Consider the following 17,984-nt stretch of genomic DNA (forward strand, 5'->3'; position numbering starts at 1 on the left):
AAAACAGGAAGGCTGTGAGACTGACACAGAAATGTGGGAATAGAGGGGTCAATGAAGAAGAAACAGTAAGGTCTCTAATAGTAAAATAAACATTTTTAACTTTCTCACCTTTTATGGTTGAAGATGCTAAAGCGTTCTGTAAAGTCTCTGTATGGGGCCTGGATGGAGAAGGCAACAGGTGACCAGCCTGCAGCGTATCTGCAGGGGACAGAGCAGATTCTTCTACAGGTTGCAGGACAACTCTTTACTCTTACAAGTCTAAACTGACCTCTTTATCCAATGCTGTGATACTATTTTCACATACTAATAGATTTTTAAGGTCAGTGGGGAATATGATGAAGCTCTTGTCTGAACTCTTGCAACAACAGCCAAAGGATTCAACCCCGTAACTCCTGCCAATAGTCTCAGATTGAGCAACAGCCTCTTTGAGAAAGTTGTCATCTTATTCCAATGACTGATGTTAGAGAGGAAAAAGTTCCTTTGAGTAGACAAAATCTTATCTATCATGTTCTGATGTTTATCCAGGGCTTAACATTGTGAGGGAATGGTTAGTGCAGCTGGTAAAAAGCAGCTCTGTTCTTCACCAACTATTGTATATTCAGCCAGCATTCATCAGGCTGGAGCTCCAGTCTGCTGAATCTCTCCCCCTAGCTTCAGTATTAGCTAACTCACTTAATGCTGCCCCAGAAACATATTGAGTCCCTGACATATATAGGTTTTAAGGAGGCAAGGATAAAATTGCCAGTCTAAAAATGTCGTGGTTTAACCCCAGCCGGTAGCCCCATACTAGCTACTATGAAGAAAATTCACTCTATCCCAGCCAAAACCAGTACAAAAGAGAAAAATAATACACCAAATGTTGTGGATAGAGGGTGTGCCATACAGAGTGACACCAGAAATCCAGGTCATTTGCACATTTTTTTGTGTGTTTTGATTTTCCTGACTGTTGCACCAAATGCACCAGTAGCACAAAGAGGGCAGTTCCTACTGGCACCAAGCTCCGTACATCAGGCTGTCTAAGTACCTGGAGACAGATGCCTACTGTTTATTAAGCAGCCTGATGAAATGATTCAATTCAGAGCAGCGATGTTCTGGTGTGGAGGATGGAGGGAGCTGTGAAATGTTTTCTTTTAATTTATTTGGTAGCAGGGGAACCTGGTGAAAACCAATTTATAAATTCGGTAGATATCCAATCTATTTTTGTCATCTGGACAACTAAAAGCCATAAATATAGAGTAGCGCTATTCCAACAGTGAATTATACTTCCTTTGCCGTTACTCTGAGCAGTTGTGGAGCCCAAGAGCTTTGCTGACACCAGAGAGTTATACAGGTTCCCCCAAAGTAGCGCAGTCATCTACCGTTACCACAAGGCATGTGATTTTTCTTTTCTCCCTTTGGTTCAATATACGTTACAATTTTTTAGATGAAAGAAACTAGAAAAGGGCAAAGAGAGGAGAAGCACAGTCCTTGTCTTTAGATAGATTTCAACGTGTTCCAGGAGCACATGAAGTAAAAACTTTCAGCTGGCCTAAGCCTCCACACGTGTCTTGTAGGACCTTTTAACTTCTGTTTCATCTCTCTTGAAGTTTTTTGGGGACAAGGAATACCATTGGTTCATCTGTTGGTTTTATCGAGCATTTTGTGAGAAATTTTCACCTCTCTTAATGTCTTGGACCTTTTATGGCCCCTTTATGATAGTGTTTTAGCTCATCACTGTCCTCATCTTCATTTCAGTCAAAGAGAAGGCGATCACTAGTGTGGAGTCTCTCAGGAAACCTCACCCAGCAAGGTGCTGGGTCTGTCCTTTACAAGTGCCCTAACAAAAGGAGCTCCCTTCATTCCTGTTCACCCCACGTTCAATAAGATAATGGAAACCACACAATTTGTTCTGTTTCTTTCTCCTCAAAGGCATAATAAGCCAAAGAAGAAAAAGCATTGTCCCAGTGGACCTGTGAGACAGATCACTGCTAAGCAGAAGTAATAGCCGCAACAACAAAACGCGGATTTCTGAGGTGCTTCACTGCTCTAACTAGTATTTTACATTGATCATATGCCAAGTCATTATTTAGGCAAACTAGATAATCTGCATTGCAATGGAAGAATCACTGAGGCACCTGCTCTGTGTTTGTCTGATGGAATAGAGAAACTTGATATGAATAAAAGAAGAAAAGAGATGCTGGCCCCGGGTACCGGCCATCCCCGGAGCATGTGTTTGAGCAGTGAGGCTATGTTAAGAGCCACCACAACGCACTCTGTGGGCTGCGCAAGAGGGAAGGATTTAATCAGGTTTTTCTGCCTTCTCCAACAGATGTGTTGACAATCCATAAGCGTATGGCTCTCATTCGCAGGAGTTATTTGCCCCCAAGAGCTTTAATGTAATTTTCCGGCAGTTTCCTAGCCCCCATTTCTCTCATTTCTTAAATATATGTGTTTCCTCAAGAGAAAAGGGTAATAATCCTCTGAAACAGAAACGGATGGAATTCAGCCCAGTCAAAACCAATCAGATCCTTCAGATTCATTTAAATGCTCTGCTAATGAATATGAACAGAAACACGGAGCAGCGCTGGTCACAGGGAATTCACTGACATTGATTCACTTTGATTTTTTTCTCTCTTCTCTGTTGGTGCCGACATTATCTGACAAAAGTGGTTTTTTACTTGGGTTTTTTGATTACTTTTTTTTTTAATCAAAGAGATTATTGGCTTCTTATTGCTTTGTGGAGGGAGATTGAATAATCAAAGCTGCTTCTATCTGCAACACATAAAATTATTCAAGTTAACATTGCAGATGCTGGGGAAGTGGGGACAAGGAATGCCTCACAGAGTCTGGAAATCTCTCCTCACCCACACCGGGAAAGTCTTTTGTACTTTGAGGTCCCATGAGTGAGAAGGCTTGGTTTTGGTGGGTCTAAGGTTGTAAAGGTGGATTATTTGCAGGTTAGAGCTTTGAGGTTTACCCACAGAGTGAAAAAGTTGCCTCCTATTTTCCTTACTGGATCCTGCCAACTGTAGAGACTTCACTTTCTTGAGGGTTCACTTAGTAATCTGATGTGTTTGACAGCTCAAAAGAGCATCAAGATAAAAGTGATCTTAACCATTTCACAGCTAGGTAATGAATAGGAGCAAAAAAGCGTGGTGTAGACATGATGTGCCTCTGGTAAATCATCAACAAAACTCTGACTTTACATGTTCACTTTTCAGAAGATAATGCAACTTTTTAAAGGAAAAGAAAGTCTTTATGATTGATGCACTAAAGTAGGGCTCAGGAGACAAGCTAAAAACCTAATTGCTTCCACAGCTTTTATGAGTGTGATTCATCTGGTATAACTTTATCTACCTGTAAGTTAAGTGTTTAATCTACACTGGTTATTCAAGGCCCTTCTATGAGACACATATTTCTAATTCATCCAACCTATCCTAAATGATAGCTCTTTCCAAGGTGCTTTATTACTTTCCTCTGACAAGAGAGTGAGTCTCTTTCTCTTCCTAAGCGTGTAGTTTAGATGGATTCACCTCATCCACCTTCATCATTCCCTTGGCATTGTAGCAGCAAGCACCTTTTCTCCACCTGAGCCTCAGCTTCCCCTCTGGCAGAGCTTTTGGGGATGCACGTAGTGTCATTTATGGGGTGCATATACATGACTAGTTATGTACAAAGGCCAGGCTAAAAACCTGCAATAAAATGGATAGTAGTTACATTTTGTATTTGGCTGGTCATGCTTCTTTTTGTAAACTTTAAGGCTATAAATGATTCCTACAGTGTCCTAGAGCAGAGCCATAATGGTATAGCGTCTCACTTGGAATAATTAAAATTTCTTTTAGAACACTTGGGGCCCAGAACAGAAAGCTGTTGTATGACAAAATTACAATGAGGAATTCTATTTTTTTTCAATGATAGAGTTTAAAATGTGGCAAAGTCTCAATAGCCTGGTTAGCTGATCAGCCTGGGACGTTAGGTTGATTGACAAACTTCTGAGAAAGTGACTGATCCCATACTTGCTGTTTCTGTATTATGTTTGCAAATAATCATAGAATCATAGAATAGAATCATAGAATCATACAGGTTGGAAAAGACCTCTAAGATCATCGTGTCCAACCGTCAACCCAACACCACCATGCCCACTACACCATGTCCCTAAGGGCCTCATCTACACGTCTTTTAAATACTTCCAGGGATGGTGACTCCACCACTTCCCTGGGCAGCCTGTTCCAAGGCCTGACCACTCTTTCAGTAAAGAAATTTTTCCTAATGTCCAATCTAAACCTCCCTTGGCGCAACTTGAGGCCATTTCCTCTTGTCCTATCGCTGGTTACTTGGGAGAAGGGACCAACCCCCACCTCGCTACAACCTCCTTTCAGGTAGTTGTAGAGCGCGATGAGGTCTCCCCTCGGCCTCCTCTTCTCCAGGCTAAACAACCCCAGTTCCCTCAGCCGCTCCTCATAAGACTTGTGCTCCAGGCCCTTCACCAGCTTCGTTGCCCTCCTCTGGACGCGCTCCAGCACCTCCATGTCCTTCTTGTAGTGAGGGGCCCAAAACTGAACACAGTATTCGAGGTGCGGCCTCACCAGTGCCGAGTACAGGGGCACGATCACCTCCCTATTCCTGCTGGCCACACTATTTCTGATACAGGCCAGGATGCCGTTGGCCTTCTTGGCCACCTGGGCACACTGCAGGCTCATGTTCAGCCGGCTGTCAACCAGCACCCCCAGGTCCTTTTCCTCTGGGCAGCTTTCCAGCCACTCTTCCCCAAGCCTGTAGCGTTGCCTGGGGTTGTTGTGGCCGAAGTGCAGGACCCGGCACTTGGCCTTGTTGAATCTCATACAGTTGGCCTCGGCCCATCGATCCAGCCTGTCCAGGTCCCTCTGCAGAGCCTTCCTACCCTCCAGCAGATCAACACTCCCGCCCAACTTGGTGTCGTCTGCAAACTTACTGAGGGAGCACTCAATCCCCTCGTCCAGATCATTGATGAAGATATTGAACAGGACCGGCCCCAAAACTGAGCCCTGGGGAACACCGCTCGTGACCGGCCGCCAACTGGATTTAACTCCGTTCACCACAACTCTCTGGGCTCGGCCCTACAGCCAGTTTTTTACCCAGCGAAGAGTGTACCTGTCTAGGCCGTGAGCCGCCAGCTTCTCTAGGAGAATGCTGTGGGAGACAGTGTCAAAGGCCTTACTGAAGTCCAAGTAGACCACATCCACTGCCTTTCCCTCATCCACGAGGCGGGTCACCTGGTCATAGAAGGAGATCAGGTTGGTCAAGCAGGACCTGCCTTCCATGAACCCGTGCTGGCTGGGCCTGATCCCCTGGTTGTCCCGGACATGGCTCGTGAGCACCCTCAAAACCAACCGCTCCATGATCTTCCCCGGCACCGAGGTCAGGCTGACCGGCCTGTAGTTCCCTGGATCCTCCTTCCGGCCCTTCTTGTAGATGGGAGTCACATTGGCGAGCCTCCAGTCATCCGGGACCTCCCCAGTTAACCAGGACTGCTGGTAAATGATGGAGAGCGGCTCGGCAAGCTCCTCCGCCAGCTCCCTCAGAACCCTCGGGTGGATCCCATCCGGCCCCATAGACTTGTGAACATCCAGGTGGCATAGCAGGTCATGAACTTCATCCTCTTGAATTATGGGGGTTTATCCTGCTCGTCGTCCCTGTCTTCCAGCTCAGGGGGCTGAGTACCCTGAGGATAACCACTCTGACTACTAAAGACTGAGGCAAAGAAGGCGTTGAGTACCTCAGCCTTTTCCTCATCCTTGGTGGCAACGTTCCCCCCCGCATCCAATAGAGGATGGAGATTCTCCTTGGCTCTCCTTTTGTCATTAACATACTTATAAAAGCATTTTTTGTTGTCTCTCACGACAGTGGCCAGGTTGAGTTCTAGCTGGGCTTTTGCCTTTCTAATTTCCTCTCTGCACGACCTAACGCGATCCCTGTACTCTTCCTGAGTTGCCTGACCCTTCCTCCACAAGTGATAAACTCTCCTTTTTTCCCTGAGTCCCAGCCAGAGCTCCCCGTTCAGCCAGGCCGGTCGCCTTCCCCGCCCGTTCTTCTTGCGGCACATGGGGACAGCCCGCTCCTGCGCCTTTAAGACTTCCTTCTTGAAGAACGTCCAGCCTTCCTGGACCCCTTTGCCCTTCAGGACCGTCTCCCAAGGGACCCTCTCGACCAGTGTCCTGAGCAGGCCAAAGTCCGCCCGCCGGAAGTCCATGGTAGCGGTTTTGCTGGCCCCCCTCTTTACTTCACCAAGTATCGAAAATTCTACCATTTCATGGTCGCTAAGCCCAAGCCGGCCTCCGACCACCACATCTCCCACCAGCCCTTCTCTGTTCGTGAACAGCAGGTCAAGCGAGGCATCTCCCCTGGTGGGCTCGCTTACCAGCTGCGTCAGGAAGTTATCCTCCACACACTCCAGGAACCTCCTCGACTGTTTCCTCTCTGCCGTGTGGTATTTCCAGCAGACATCCGGAAAGTTGAAGTCCCCCACAAGAACAAGGGCTAGCGACTGGGAGACTTCTGCCAGCCTCTGGTAGAATATTTCGTCTGCCTCCTCTTCCTGGCCAGGTGGTCTATAACAGACCCCCAGCAGGATATCTGCCTTGTTGGCCTTCCCCCTCATCCTTACCCACAAGCACTCGACCTCGTCATCACTACCATCGAGCTCTAGACAGTCGAAGCATTCCCTAACATACAGGGCTACTCCACCGCCTCTCCTTCCTCGCCTGTTCCTTCTGAAAAGCTTATAGCCATCCATTGCAGCACTCCAATCGTGCGACTCATCCCACCACGTTTCCGTGATGGCGACTAAGTCATAGCTACCCCGCTGCACAATGGCTTCCAGCTCCTCCTGTTTGCCGCCCATGCTGCGTGCATTGGTATAGATGCACTTGAGCTGGGCTGCCGATTTCTCCCCCGACAATGGCGTGCGGACCCTAGGCTCTTCTCTAGAGAGCCTGGTTTTATCCCCGTCCCCCTTCGAATCTAGTTTAAAGCCCTCTCGATGAGCCCCGCCAACTCACACGCGAGAATCCTTTTCCCCCTGCGAGACAGCTGAACTCCGTCCGTCGCCAGCAGGCCCGGTGCCATGTAAACCTCCCCGTGGTCAAAGAAGCCAAAATTCTGTTGATGGCACCAGCCCCTGAGCCACGTGTTGATCCGATGAGTTTTCCTGTTCCTTTCGGTGTTCCGCCCCGCCACTAAAGGGATCGAGGAAAACACTACCTGTGCTCCCGATCCTCCCAGCAGTCGCCCCAGCGCCCTGAAGTCCCTTTTGATCCCTTCGGGACTTCTCCCTGCAACCTCCTCACTGCCAGCCTGTATAACCAGTAGTGGGTAGTAATCGGAGGCCTGCACGAGACTAATAGCACAATGCTAAATTTTGTGATCCGGTCTTTGCAGTTAAAGGCTTATCAACACTCTCCGTGAACAAACATACTAGTAATATCTTGAATAAGGTTGGTCTATTGGTCATTTTCTTTTTTTCCTTTTTCTTGCAAGTAGCCCTGTTGTTGAGCTAAGCATTATTGTAAGCTGTTTTGTGATCAACTAAAATAAGCAAAATATGGCCTTAATTTTGCCTTGCTTTTTTTTCCTTTCAGTGGCTGCATCAACTGCTAATTCCACAGCTGGTGCGGCCATGAATTCTTTGACTTCTCTGGGTACTCTCCAAGGATTGGCTGGAGCCACTGTTGGACTGAATAATATTAATGCACTAGCAGGTACCGTAAACAGTGAGTATTTATTGCTGTGGTGGACAGCCTTCCCCCATAATCATGCCACAAAAACTATCAAATGTAAAGCGATGAGATGTTTATTTTTAATCTGTATACAAAATAAGGGGGTCCAGTTGATCTAGTTCCATTCATGGTACATATGCAGTTCTGGAGTCTTTTAGTTTCATGTAGTTTGCTCTGCAAAGTGAAGTCCCTTGGGCCCCTACACAAAGACTCCTTTCCTTGCAGGGTGTATGGAAGGTAAAAGAAATGTCACCAGGGATGTGGGTTATCTAGGTTATAGGAGATGCTCCTTTTTCATTTAGGGAGTCTGACGACATGTATATCACCCCAATGTACAAAACCTCACTCAGGAATGTAGTGATAAGAAAGATGTTTGCCATGGAGGCAGTCCTTTTAAAATGTCTGTAGGAATTATCAAACTGACTTGAGAGTGACATACTTTAATAATGAAGGCAAGTCTTTGGCTTTTAATTGGCAAGTATAAGAGAATGATGCAGTCAGTCACCTGTAATACCAGAGCATGCACATCTATCCTAGGACATCTTAAACAAACCCTGGCATCTCCAGCTAAGTAGATGCCAGTAGTTGTTAGAACATTCTTCCGTGTTCTTAGCCTTGGTCAAGATTTTCCTGAAGAAGAAGGATTTTTTTTTTTTATTGTTTCTGCTATGATGACTTCACCTTTGCCTGCAATGGAAGAGATTTGTCAGCTGCATTTTCCCCCTCCCTTTTTTTTTAGCTGCTGTTGCTCCTTGCATTTCCTTTTGCAATGCAAGGAATCTATTTGGTCATTGCCAGTCCATGACCCATCATAATGTACCCCCAGGAATGGATGTCCTCCTCAGTATCTCTTGCTCACTCTGATGCTCTGCATGATGTCCTTTCTGTCACTGTTACTTGGCTGCTCACCCAATCTTTTTGTTCTGTGATCTCTGGTTGTCATTGTTGGGAGTTGGGAAGGAAGGGGGCTAATGGATGTCCATGTAGCAATGTTGAGTGGTTGCATGGGGTCTTGTGTCAAACAGGTCTTGCTTCTGGCAAGGACATGCGTATTTCACACAACCAACCTCATAGTAAATATGACTCAAGAACAACTTAAGAAAAGGAAGTGTTAGGTCCCAAAATGGCAGGTGTTAGTTTCCTTTCGTATTATTACATTAGTATTAAAGCAAGCCACTAAAAACGGCATGCATAAAAAGCTAACTTAATCTCCTCTCATGAGCTCTTTTAGTAAGAGAGCTACTCTGTCCTAAGTAAGAAATCATTACATGTCCTTTCCTGATAAACAGTCATTGTGCTTTACTTGGTTTATAAGAGACAATATCAAGAGCGGAGTATGGCTTCCCACTCCTTCCCTCCCACAAGTACTAAGAACCCAGGCACACTGGAGCACTCCAAGACAATGTCCCCTTCACCAAGACCGAGCGAGAATGAATCACCTATGAGCTCTTGACTTTGCGTGGGAACCCTTCCGTTGCGCTCCTTTTAACACTTCTTGCTAGGCTACAAGCAAAGAGGTTACGTTTTCTCAGCAAGTATTTTGAGGTGATGTTGTGCAAACTTACCTGCATGTGTCATTTGAAGTGTTAATGACATATTCACAACCTAGGACCAAATTTCAGCTTGTTTTAAGCCACCATTACTTCCATGGACTTGTACCAACAGTGGCTTCAGTCCCAAATCTTCTTCATGGATGTTTTTTATGGACACAGAGAGTGTATGTGCCTAGCATATCTGTATGTGTATAGCACTTAGAAAACGTATGTGGATATGTCTGTCTATGTATATACATATATGAGAGAGATCTAAAGAGGGGAAACTGCTTCCCCACAACACAACACAGTGTTGTGGCACTGTTTCTCTCAAAAGGGTGACACTGATTATCAATTTCAGGTATTTGTGATGCTAATGATAGTGAAGCGTTGTTCAAATGACAACAACCTCCCCTGTCTATTTTAATGACAAGCCAGTGCTTTTCCTAGTGACCATGTCTGATCCAGTTGTTCACACTCAAACCTGCCTAGGAGTTTGCCTTCAGGAAACCTCATGTTCAGTGAGTCTGATGTTTCACACTATGCCATGGTCACAAGCACTCCAGGAAAAACATTCAAACATCATTTGGTCATGGAGCTTCCTGAAGTAATTGTGCAGAGAAGTTAGAATTGAGTGACATGCTTCTAATTGGGGAATTACCAAGAGCAATCCAAAGCACAAGTCAAGCAGAGCTTAACCCAAAAATGAATCAGAAGGTGGCACTGGGCTTGGGCATTGATTTACACACAGGTGTTGGAAGAGGTACTCTTCTGTTGAAGCCATGTCCTGCTCTGTATGTGAGAATCACAAGGAGAATGTCCTCCAGGCTGAGCTCACTGGGAGACTTTTATCTGTTTTCTGGATCCTGGCTGGATCCATGAAGAAGAAGCTGGGCTGTGGAGACTGATAGCGCTCTCATTGTAGAGAGAAACGTTGTAGAAAGACGTCTGGAGGCCTTAAAAATTAAAGAAAGTGGAGTATGGTAAGTTTAACTGTCCCCAAGGGTTTGGCAACAGTTGTACGTACATTTGGGGATTCACCCAGTCTTCCCTTAGTTGTGCTTGAAGCATCTAAAACCTTAAATGACAAAACATTAAACTGTCTCCTTTGGGCATGTAAATTTAAATAATGTAGCTAACAAAAAGAATTATGAATAATGAAGAAAAATTAATAAAGAGAGAGGAAGAGATTCTTTGCAATTAAGAAAAAACACCATGGATTCAAGATATTGGACAGCTGTGACACAATATTTGTGTGTGAACCGAGGGCAGTCACTTAGCCTTTCTGCCCCCATATTTACATCTGTAAAATGGAGATAAAACTATTCGTGACAGATTTGAAGGTGCTTGGAAAGCACTTTAAGAGACCTTTGGACTTGCCAAGCGTTGTCACTTCTGTATTACGTAGAGTAACTCGAAAAAGTAGAAGGCCGTAGATGAGAGACTCCAAAAGGTTATTTCACAGAAGTGAGGAAGGGACCAGAGTTCAATATCAGACTGAGGTGCATTGGTAGAGATAATAAAGAGATGGCAGAGATGTGTAACTGCAGCTGGACCTTGTAGAATTCATAAAAATGTAAAAAGGGAGAATAGAAAAAGTGTCGAGAGCTTTCTGCAGATCTGTTTTGCTCAGGAGGGAAGCTGAGGGTATTTCGACACGCGCGCTGCGGTAGCAGTAGCAGTGCCCTTCCCAGCAGCAGCGCGGTGAGCCGGGGCTGTCGGGCTGTTTGCTAACCTGAAATCATTTGGTGGGAAGGGGCTATTGATTCTAGGTGAAAGAAGGGGGAGGATGCTGCCCACTGCAACACAAAGCATGTTTATCTAATAGGCTGATGACTCACGAAAGATAACGTGTTATCCTAATGCTTCCTCTATTATCAAGTTATTTCAACACTATAATAAAAGGAGAGATACAAGCTGCTTTATCAGGAGCCTTTACTTCAACCAGTGCTGTGTGTACACCCATGCAGGCAATGACACAAACCCAAGTACAAAAACATCAGAGCAGGTTAAGGTCAGGCTCAGGTTCAAATTCTTATTATCATTATTATTATTATTATTATCATCACCTTCATTTTCCAAATGTCCTGTCTTTTAGATATAAGATGCTTCACAAGCTGTCTTGGTTTGCAAGTTGTTGGTTTTTTTTTATAACTGGAACCATTATACAACAAATATCTGTCTCTCTTGTGCTCTGACAGAGGTTTTTGTTCAAAGTAGTGGCAGCCAGAACCTCCTATCAGGATACAGCGGTGCTCTGAAGTGGGGTGGAGGGGAAAGAGAAATCTTCAAAGTGCGAGACATTTTATTAAGGAAAGACTAAGAATATCACATCTCTGTCAAGTGTTTAGTCACACAAATTATAGTAATATCAAAAGGTATAATTTATGCAGTACAATTCTCTTAATTGGCACAGACTCTGGTGGAGCCAGAAAGGTGCCACTTGAGCAATTGTCCTGATTATCAGAGACTCATAGGAATACACTTTTCGAATCTACATAAGAGATGGAAGAAAACTAGTAGGTCAGCATCTTTATCCTCCTCTGTCAATGCAGGATAATTCCCTTTCTCTCTCTAAATTATTCTTTCTCTCTCTAAATTACTCATGTGATAAGGTTTATGCCACTTTCCGTGAAGATTGTTTCCCAGTCTAATAGATTTCATTGTTAATTCACTATAACGTGTCCTCTGCTTAATTTCCTCACTTTTCTCCAATTTACATATAACCCCTTATTATTGCTCTGAAGTTAAGCCCTCTCTTTCTCTTCAACGTTCCTAGCTTTTGGGTCTTAATACGGCTCCACTAGTCACCTCTTCACCCATCATTTTACCAATCAAAACACTACACAGTCAACGTCTAAGAAATGGTCACTGGTGGTTCTGGGTGCCCCATTTTTCCGGTGACTGATCTACTGTACCTCAAGGGGCCTGATTAAGCCCTTTTAACTTGTTTGTGGACCGTTCACCTAAAACCTGGGGAGCGCGGGGTGGCTAGTTGTGCAGAAGACATGTCCTAACTCTCAGTCCTGACGAGCACTTACTGCTCCGGTTGACACAAGTCGGAGGTGCGGGCGATGAGCAGGGCTCTGAACTCTGCCACCCCTTCGACTGCCAAAGAGACTGTAGCTCTAACAGAAAATTCACTTTTTCTGCAATTTCTGAAAAAAATAAGTGTTAACACTGTTAACTTCAACGTGGCTCATTCAGGAGCCGAGACGAGGAATAGAAGCAACGGAGAGAGGCTGTAGCCCAGGAGTTTGTCCACCATCGAGTCAGAGTGGTAAAACCTCTGTTGCAGATCGCACTGTTTGCACAGATGAGGGATGCCATTTTCCACACCGCTAGCAGTCCAGTCTGAAACCTCCTCTTTGGCAGTCATCCCAGTGAAATTAATCTGTTATTTATCAGGCCCTAGAACGGCTTTAAAGAAAAAAAATTCTGCTTCCAGTGAGAAGACAGACATTGCTAGAACCAAATGCTTTTGTTTCTTCGTGAAGGATGCCTAGTCTGGATGAAGCACTTTTAGTCACTCTAGATGTGCTGCTGTTCATCTCTTCTGGAGTAACTGGAGTAACTGGAGGAGGAGGATGGAAGCGCAGAGCATCGCAGTCCGTCTTCCTACCACAGACCTAAGGGAAGCCCGTAATTGTACAGAGGGTTGTTTCAAAATGCTGTTAATCAGGGTTCTCCGCTAACCCTGTATAAGCAAAACGCTTCTGACATGGCGTGGTCGTGGCCTGTTGCTAAAGACCCCGGCCAGAAGGAGTGGGTTTCCTCACAGACTGCTTTTTCCCAGCGGCCAGCTTGCAAGGATGCAGGTCAAACAGGTCCCGCTCTCCCAGCTTCAGGTACCCTCAGCAGAAGCGTGGGTGTGGAGGAGGTGGGCAGAGAGGCTTCCAGGAGCACCGAGCCGTAGTACTTGCCAGTAGCAGGCTGCATGCGAGTCCGTTTGACTGTGCAACCCTTGTGCTAAAGTGAACCTGACGCCAAAGTCGTGTTTCTTTGTTTTCAGTCCCATTTGGTGAAGTGCCGAGCTGCATGCACTGCCGTCGTTGTCAGTGTCATATAATACCAACGACTTTCGGAAAGCACTAATGAACAAGTGCAATTTCTTTTCTCTATTGTTGGGTTTTTTGTAAAGTTGCTCAAATGCTCTCAGGTATGGCGGCCCTGAACGGAGGACTCGGCGCAACAGGCTTGACGAACGGTACGGCCGGCACGATGGACGCGCTCACCCAGGCCTACTCAGGAATCCAGCAGTACGCGGCCGCCGCGCTGCCGACGTTGTACAGTCAGAGCTTGTTGCAGCAGCAGAGCGCTGCGGGCAGCCAGAAGGAAGGTAAGCGCCCGCTGCCGGCGGAGCGAGCCCCGCGCCGAGCAAACGACCTACGGCCAAACGAAAGCGGTGTCGTGGGTTCCTTTCTTCAGAGGCTTAACGAAGTAGCCTAATCTTTGGGGTTTTTTTTTTTCAGTTTTCTCCTGTTTAGTATTGTTACTTTCTTCAGCCTCTAATGTAATTCATTTTTTAACCATCTGTCCTTTGAGTTATACTTTACTGACCGTCCTTTCTTATACAAAAGCATGTGCCAACTACTGCGTAAAAAGGCACGGGTAACAAAAATCATCCCTTTACGGGTGCCATTCTCTCTTCTGGTTTCCATTTCTGTGATAATGGAGGTTTAAGGTTTTGAGTTAATGACAAGATCTGTTTTCGCTTTGAGTGGTTCTTTGCTTAATTGTGGGTCTTGCGGGGAAGCAACTAAGTGAATGATTGCCCCCTCTCCCCGCGCCAACAGCAAATAAACCTCAGGAAGTTACTGCTAAGAATAAATGAATACTAATTACAAGATGTTTAGGAAAATGAGGTTACCCTTTTCCCCCCTTCCGTTCCCCTGCACACTTCCCAGGCATTTGGGGGGTTTGTTTCTGTTTTCGTTGCTTTCTCTCATCCTAATTTCCAGCTAATTCTAGAAGGATAGGAAAATGTTGCATGCTTTCTAAGACTGTATCTATGTTGTCACTACTGTTCTTGCCAAGGCTAAGTTTTGGAAATAAACCCAGTATAATATCCTCAAGAGAAATTTTTTTATCCTCTTTTAAAATAGTATCTTGTACTGTTATGGGAAGTGTTTCCTGGGAAGACAAATTTGTCATTCCCCCAGCTGGCTATTGTGTAGGGACACTGGAGTTAAAATGTGTATTTTCTCTGAATTCTTTACTTCATTTACTGCTAACAGCTTGAATTATTTAAAATGAAAGGATTTTTTTTTAATTAAGTTTTTCCTCATTTTGTCGTGTTCTCTGCATTTATCTTTCATCTCGCTCACTTTGGTCAATGACAACAGACTATTTGACACCAGAAAGAAATTGTTTATTTGGTGTCATTGTAAGACACATATCGGAGGACAGTTTGATTTTTTTCTAACTATTTTAATTTTTTTCTGTTTATGAACGTTCATGTCAAGTGTTGGCTTGCTTTTTATTATTAAGAATTGGCAGTGTCCCTTTTAAAATACGGTCTTTTTTGTTATATGTCTTTTCTTTCTGTTAGTAAGGGGTTAAGTTAAAGTGAGTAAATTCCATCACTGAATACTGACAACTATGTTTTGTCTCTTAACATGATTTCTGATGGAATGGTGAAGAGTCTGGAGTGGTTGAGGATAAACAAGTACCAGAGAAAAATGCTATATAAATATTAAATGCTGAAGCACAGTGAACTGCCTCATGCATATGCTCTAAACTACTGTTTAATAAGATTTTTCTTACTATTTTAAAAAATATTATTTTCTGGATACTATATTTTACTTGTGCTAAGAAGAAGTAAGTTCCAGGTGGCCACTTTTTTTCCTCTTTTTTTTTTTTCACGCCCAAAAATGTTTCTCTTTTGAAAAACATTTTTTTTTCCTAATCCATTTATCCCCTCCTTTTGGGCAAACATTGCAACCTTTTCCTTCAGGCTGAGAGAGAGCAGCCAGCCTGGTTCTTCTGTATGGGAAAGGTGAGGCTTCGTGACTGTTGCGGAAGGTACGCCATAAATCTGATGCGCACTTTCCTCTTCCTCTCCAGAAAACCAAGGACATCACATCTGAAGCACACTTAGGTTCCATTAAGCAAGGGAATACTTAAACAGGTTACTCCAGATGTGTTTTTATCAGAAATGTTTGTTCCCTTTGTGTACCACTTATGCTCCTGGTGTCTGCCTGGGAAGGCCACATGTCTGGCTCCATCATACATCATGTTCTTCCAGGCATCCATTGCTCATTTCCAGTATGTTATTGTAAAGGAGAAATTGAGCTGGCGAAAAAAATAACCTATTAGTGCTAGGATGAATGTTTAAACCAACAGCACTAATAATGCGTATCTCAAATTTTGGCTGTAAGAAAAATATTCAAAGCACCTTTGAGTTTGCACCGTTCTTTGCAAACTCAACTTTGTCTAAAGCCACTTTAATTTCAACCCAACTACTTTATTTTGAACTTTTTAAAAAGACTTACTTTACAAAGTTTCTTCCAGGAGACAGAGCTTTCTATGGGGAATTTGTATTTTTTAAAAAGCTGTCATTTTGAAATGAGTCAGTACAAATTTAATTCTGAGTATCTTTGCCTCTCTGACTTCCCTGGTTTCCAAGTCACAAGGTTTGCTTTGTCTTACCCTTTTTATTCCCACCTCCACCGGTTTCCTGCCCTTTGAGTTTACATCTGTGAAACTCAAATCTGAGCTCAGCTCATTGCATTGCCGTAAGTCCCCACAACTGGAATTAAACGCACAAACCCATGCAGGTGTTTGAGGCAGCAGAGGACTCCTTGTGCAGTTCTTGGGATATTGTGAGAGAGTAATACATTATATACCTGTTTTCCTAACCTTAATTGTACTGAAAGACACTCGTATAAATTGAAGAAAGAGGCTGCAGTTTAACAGCTTTTGTAGTAGCGTTATCAAGTAAACACTTTTCAAGATAGGATCCTCTAAAGAGCTGCATTTCAGCTCTGTTCCTTTAATGATCCACTTGCTTTTGTTCCTTCAAAGTTGGAAAGTGAAATGCTTTCTGACCATCACCTTCAGTAAGTATTATGGAAAAATAGATTAAATATAGCACTTGTAATAGCTGTTTTCATACTTTTTTTTTGTTGTTTTCCTAAAGGTCCAGAAGGGGCAAACCTCTTTATTTACCATCTCCCCCAGGAGTTTGGAGACCAGGACATTCTGCAGATGTTCATGCCTTTTGGAAATGTTATCTCTGCTAAAGTCTTCATTGACAAACAGACCAATCTGAGCAAGTGCTTTGGTATGTCAAATTTAATAAATCGAATAGTAAAAACCACATGCACTGTACTGAAAAGGGGCCAGGAAAGAAAATTAACAGCAATGTGAGAAATGTCATACTGGAATCTCATTCCAAAAATAGTGGACTGTTAATCCTCAAATGAGCGGGAAGATACACAGACAAACTAGTCCTAACTAAAAATTGGGTATGAAAAAACAATAATAATCTTCCAGTCTGACATCTCGCATGGATGTGTCAAGTACATGAAACTAATTACACCCTATGTGGGGGATTGTCATTTAGTATACTATTAAACTGCCTTATTATGGATACCTAATTATTCTCTATTGTATAGCTGAGCCACTTAAAAATGCTCTATGTTTAACCCATTACTTCTACATTACAGGAATTTCTTTCTTCTGAATTAAGTACAAGATTTTGCAATTAGTGATTGAATGGTGTGTGCATGTAGTTCAGAACGCTTTACAGACGGTTGATGTCTAGATATGCAGCTCCCGCTGTTGCGGGCAGGCTCCAGCGTGTTATGGAAGGTAGCATCTCCCCTTACCTTAGGGCAGGGGTGAAGGGAGCCTCACAAGATTAGTGTCAAGTTTCCCAGAGAACATTTTGAGCTGCCAGAAAATTAGATCACAACAGAGGAGGAGATGATGTGTTGGTATAAAACAAGTTCTAGGGTTGATTAAGTGGGCTGATGTCTTTTGAGTAGCGTAGATGCACCAGTTCAGTGCAGAGTCCAGAATGTAAGCAAGTGGCGATCTGTTAGAGCATTGATCTGATAATTGTGGTCATATGCAAGACATGAGGAGGGCCTAGGAGGAGGAAAGAATCTCTTAAAGATAAGTTTTATAAGTTTGGACCTAAAATATTGGAGCTTCCGTAAAGGTAGCAATTCTTTCCCAGAGTAAAGGAACGCAACTGTATGTATGACAAAGGAGTAATCAGTCCAGACAACCCCCTAGTTTGCAAAACTCCTTTGTACCGACAGTGTTGCTCTTTGCCCAGCACCATCCCTTAATTCTGAAGTGTCCCCATTTGAAGTGTCCCCATCAACCATAATCCCCATCGATGTTTCTTAGCTTGCATATCATTACCTTTTTTTAAATCTAGCTTTTGTGTCTGTCTAAGGATTTGTCTCCACCAGGGCCGTTCAAGGGCCCTAGAGCTATTGAGCTTTAACCCGTCTTGAAAGGGTTTGAATTTATCTGAACAGATAGTACCCAAACACGAGGAGAATTCATCAAGTTACTCAGAAATACCTACCGCACTGGAATTCAAGCCTTGCCACAATCTGAGTGTTTTTCACCTGAAGACAAGCCCTTAGTACACTTGGAAAGTTAATTTGGTTCAGAGAAAGGGTGTGACATTCTTTCTGCATTTTTCCATAGTCTTTCAGTTCGGTTTTGAAGCATTCATCCCTTTAAGCTTTACAAAAAG

The 17,984-nt window shown here is 43.9% G+C and overlaps 1 protein-coding gene across 6 annotated transcripts in view; it reads left to right on the forward strand.

Annotated features, from left to right (window-relative positions):
- Window positions 1-17,984, forward strand: part of CELF2 (CUGBP Elav-like family member 2) — a 565,219-nt gene that overhangs the window by 540,808 nt on the left and 6,427 nt on the right. For 3 of the 6 annotated variants that reach the window (XM_075143385.1, XM_075143364.1, XM_075143369.1), the window contains 3 exons: window positions 7,596-7,715; window positions 13,425-13,604; window positions 16,407-16,550. In XM_075143385.1, the coding sequence (XP_074999486.1) occupies window positions 7,596-7,715; window positions 13,425-13,604; window positions 16,407-16,550 (444 nt within the window). Of the gene's footprint in view, window positions 1-7,595; window positions 7,728-13,406; window positions 13,605-16,406; window positions 16,551-17,984 lie in introns of all 6 variants that reach the window. The other 3 variants (XM_075143378.1, XM_075143348.1, XM_075143357.1) reach the window with 3 other exon arrangements.

The sequence above is a fragment of the Calonectris borealis genome, chromosome 1 (assembly GCF_964195595.1).
Source record: "Calonectris borealis chromosome 1, bCalBor7.hap1.2, whole genome shotgun sequence".
Lineage (NCBI taxonomy): Eukaryota > Metazoa > Chordata > Aves > Procellariiformes > Procellariidae > Calonectris > Calonectris borealis.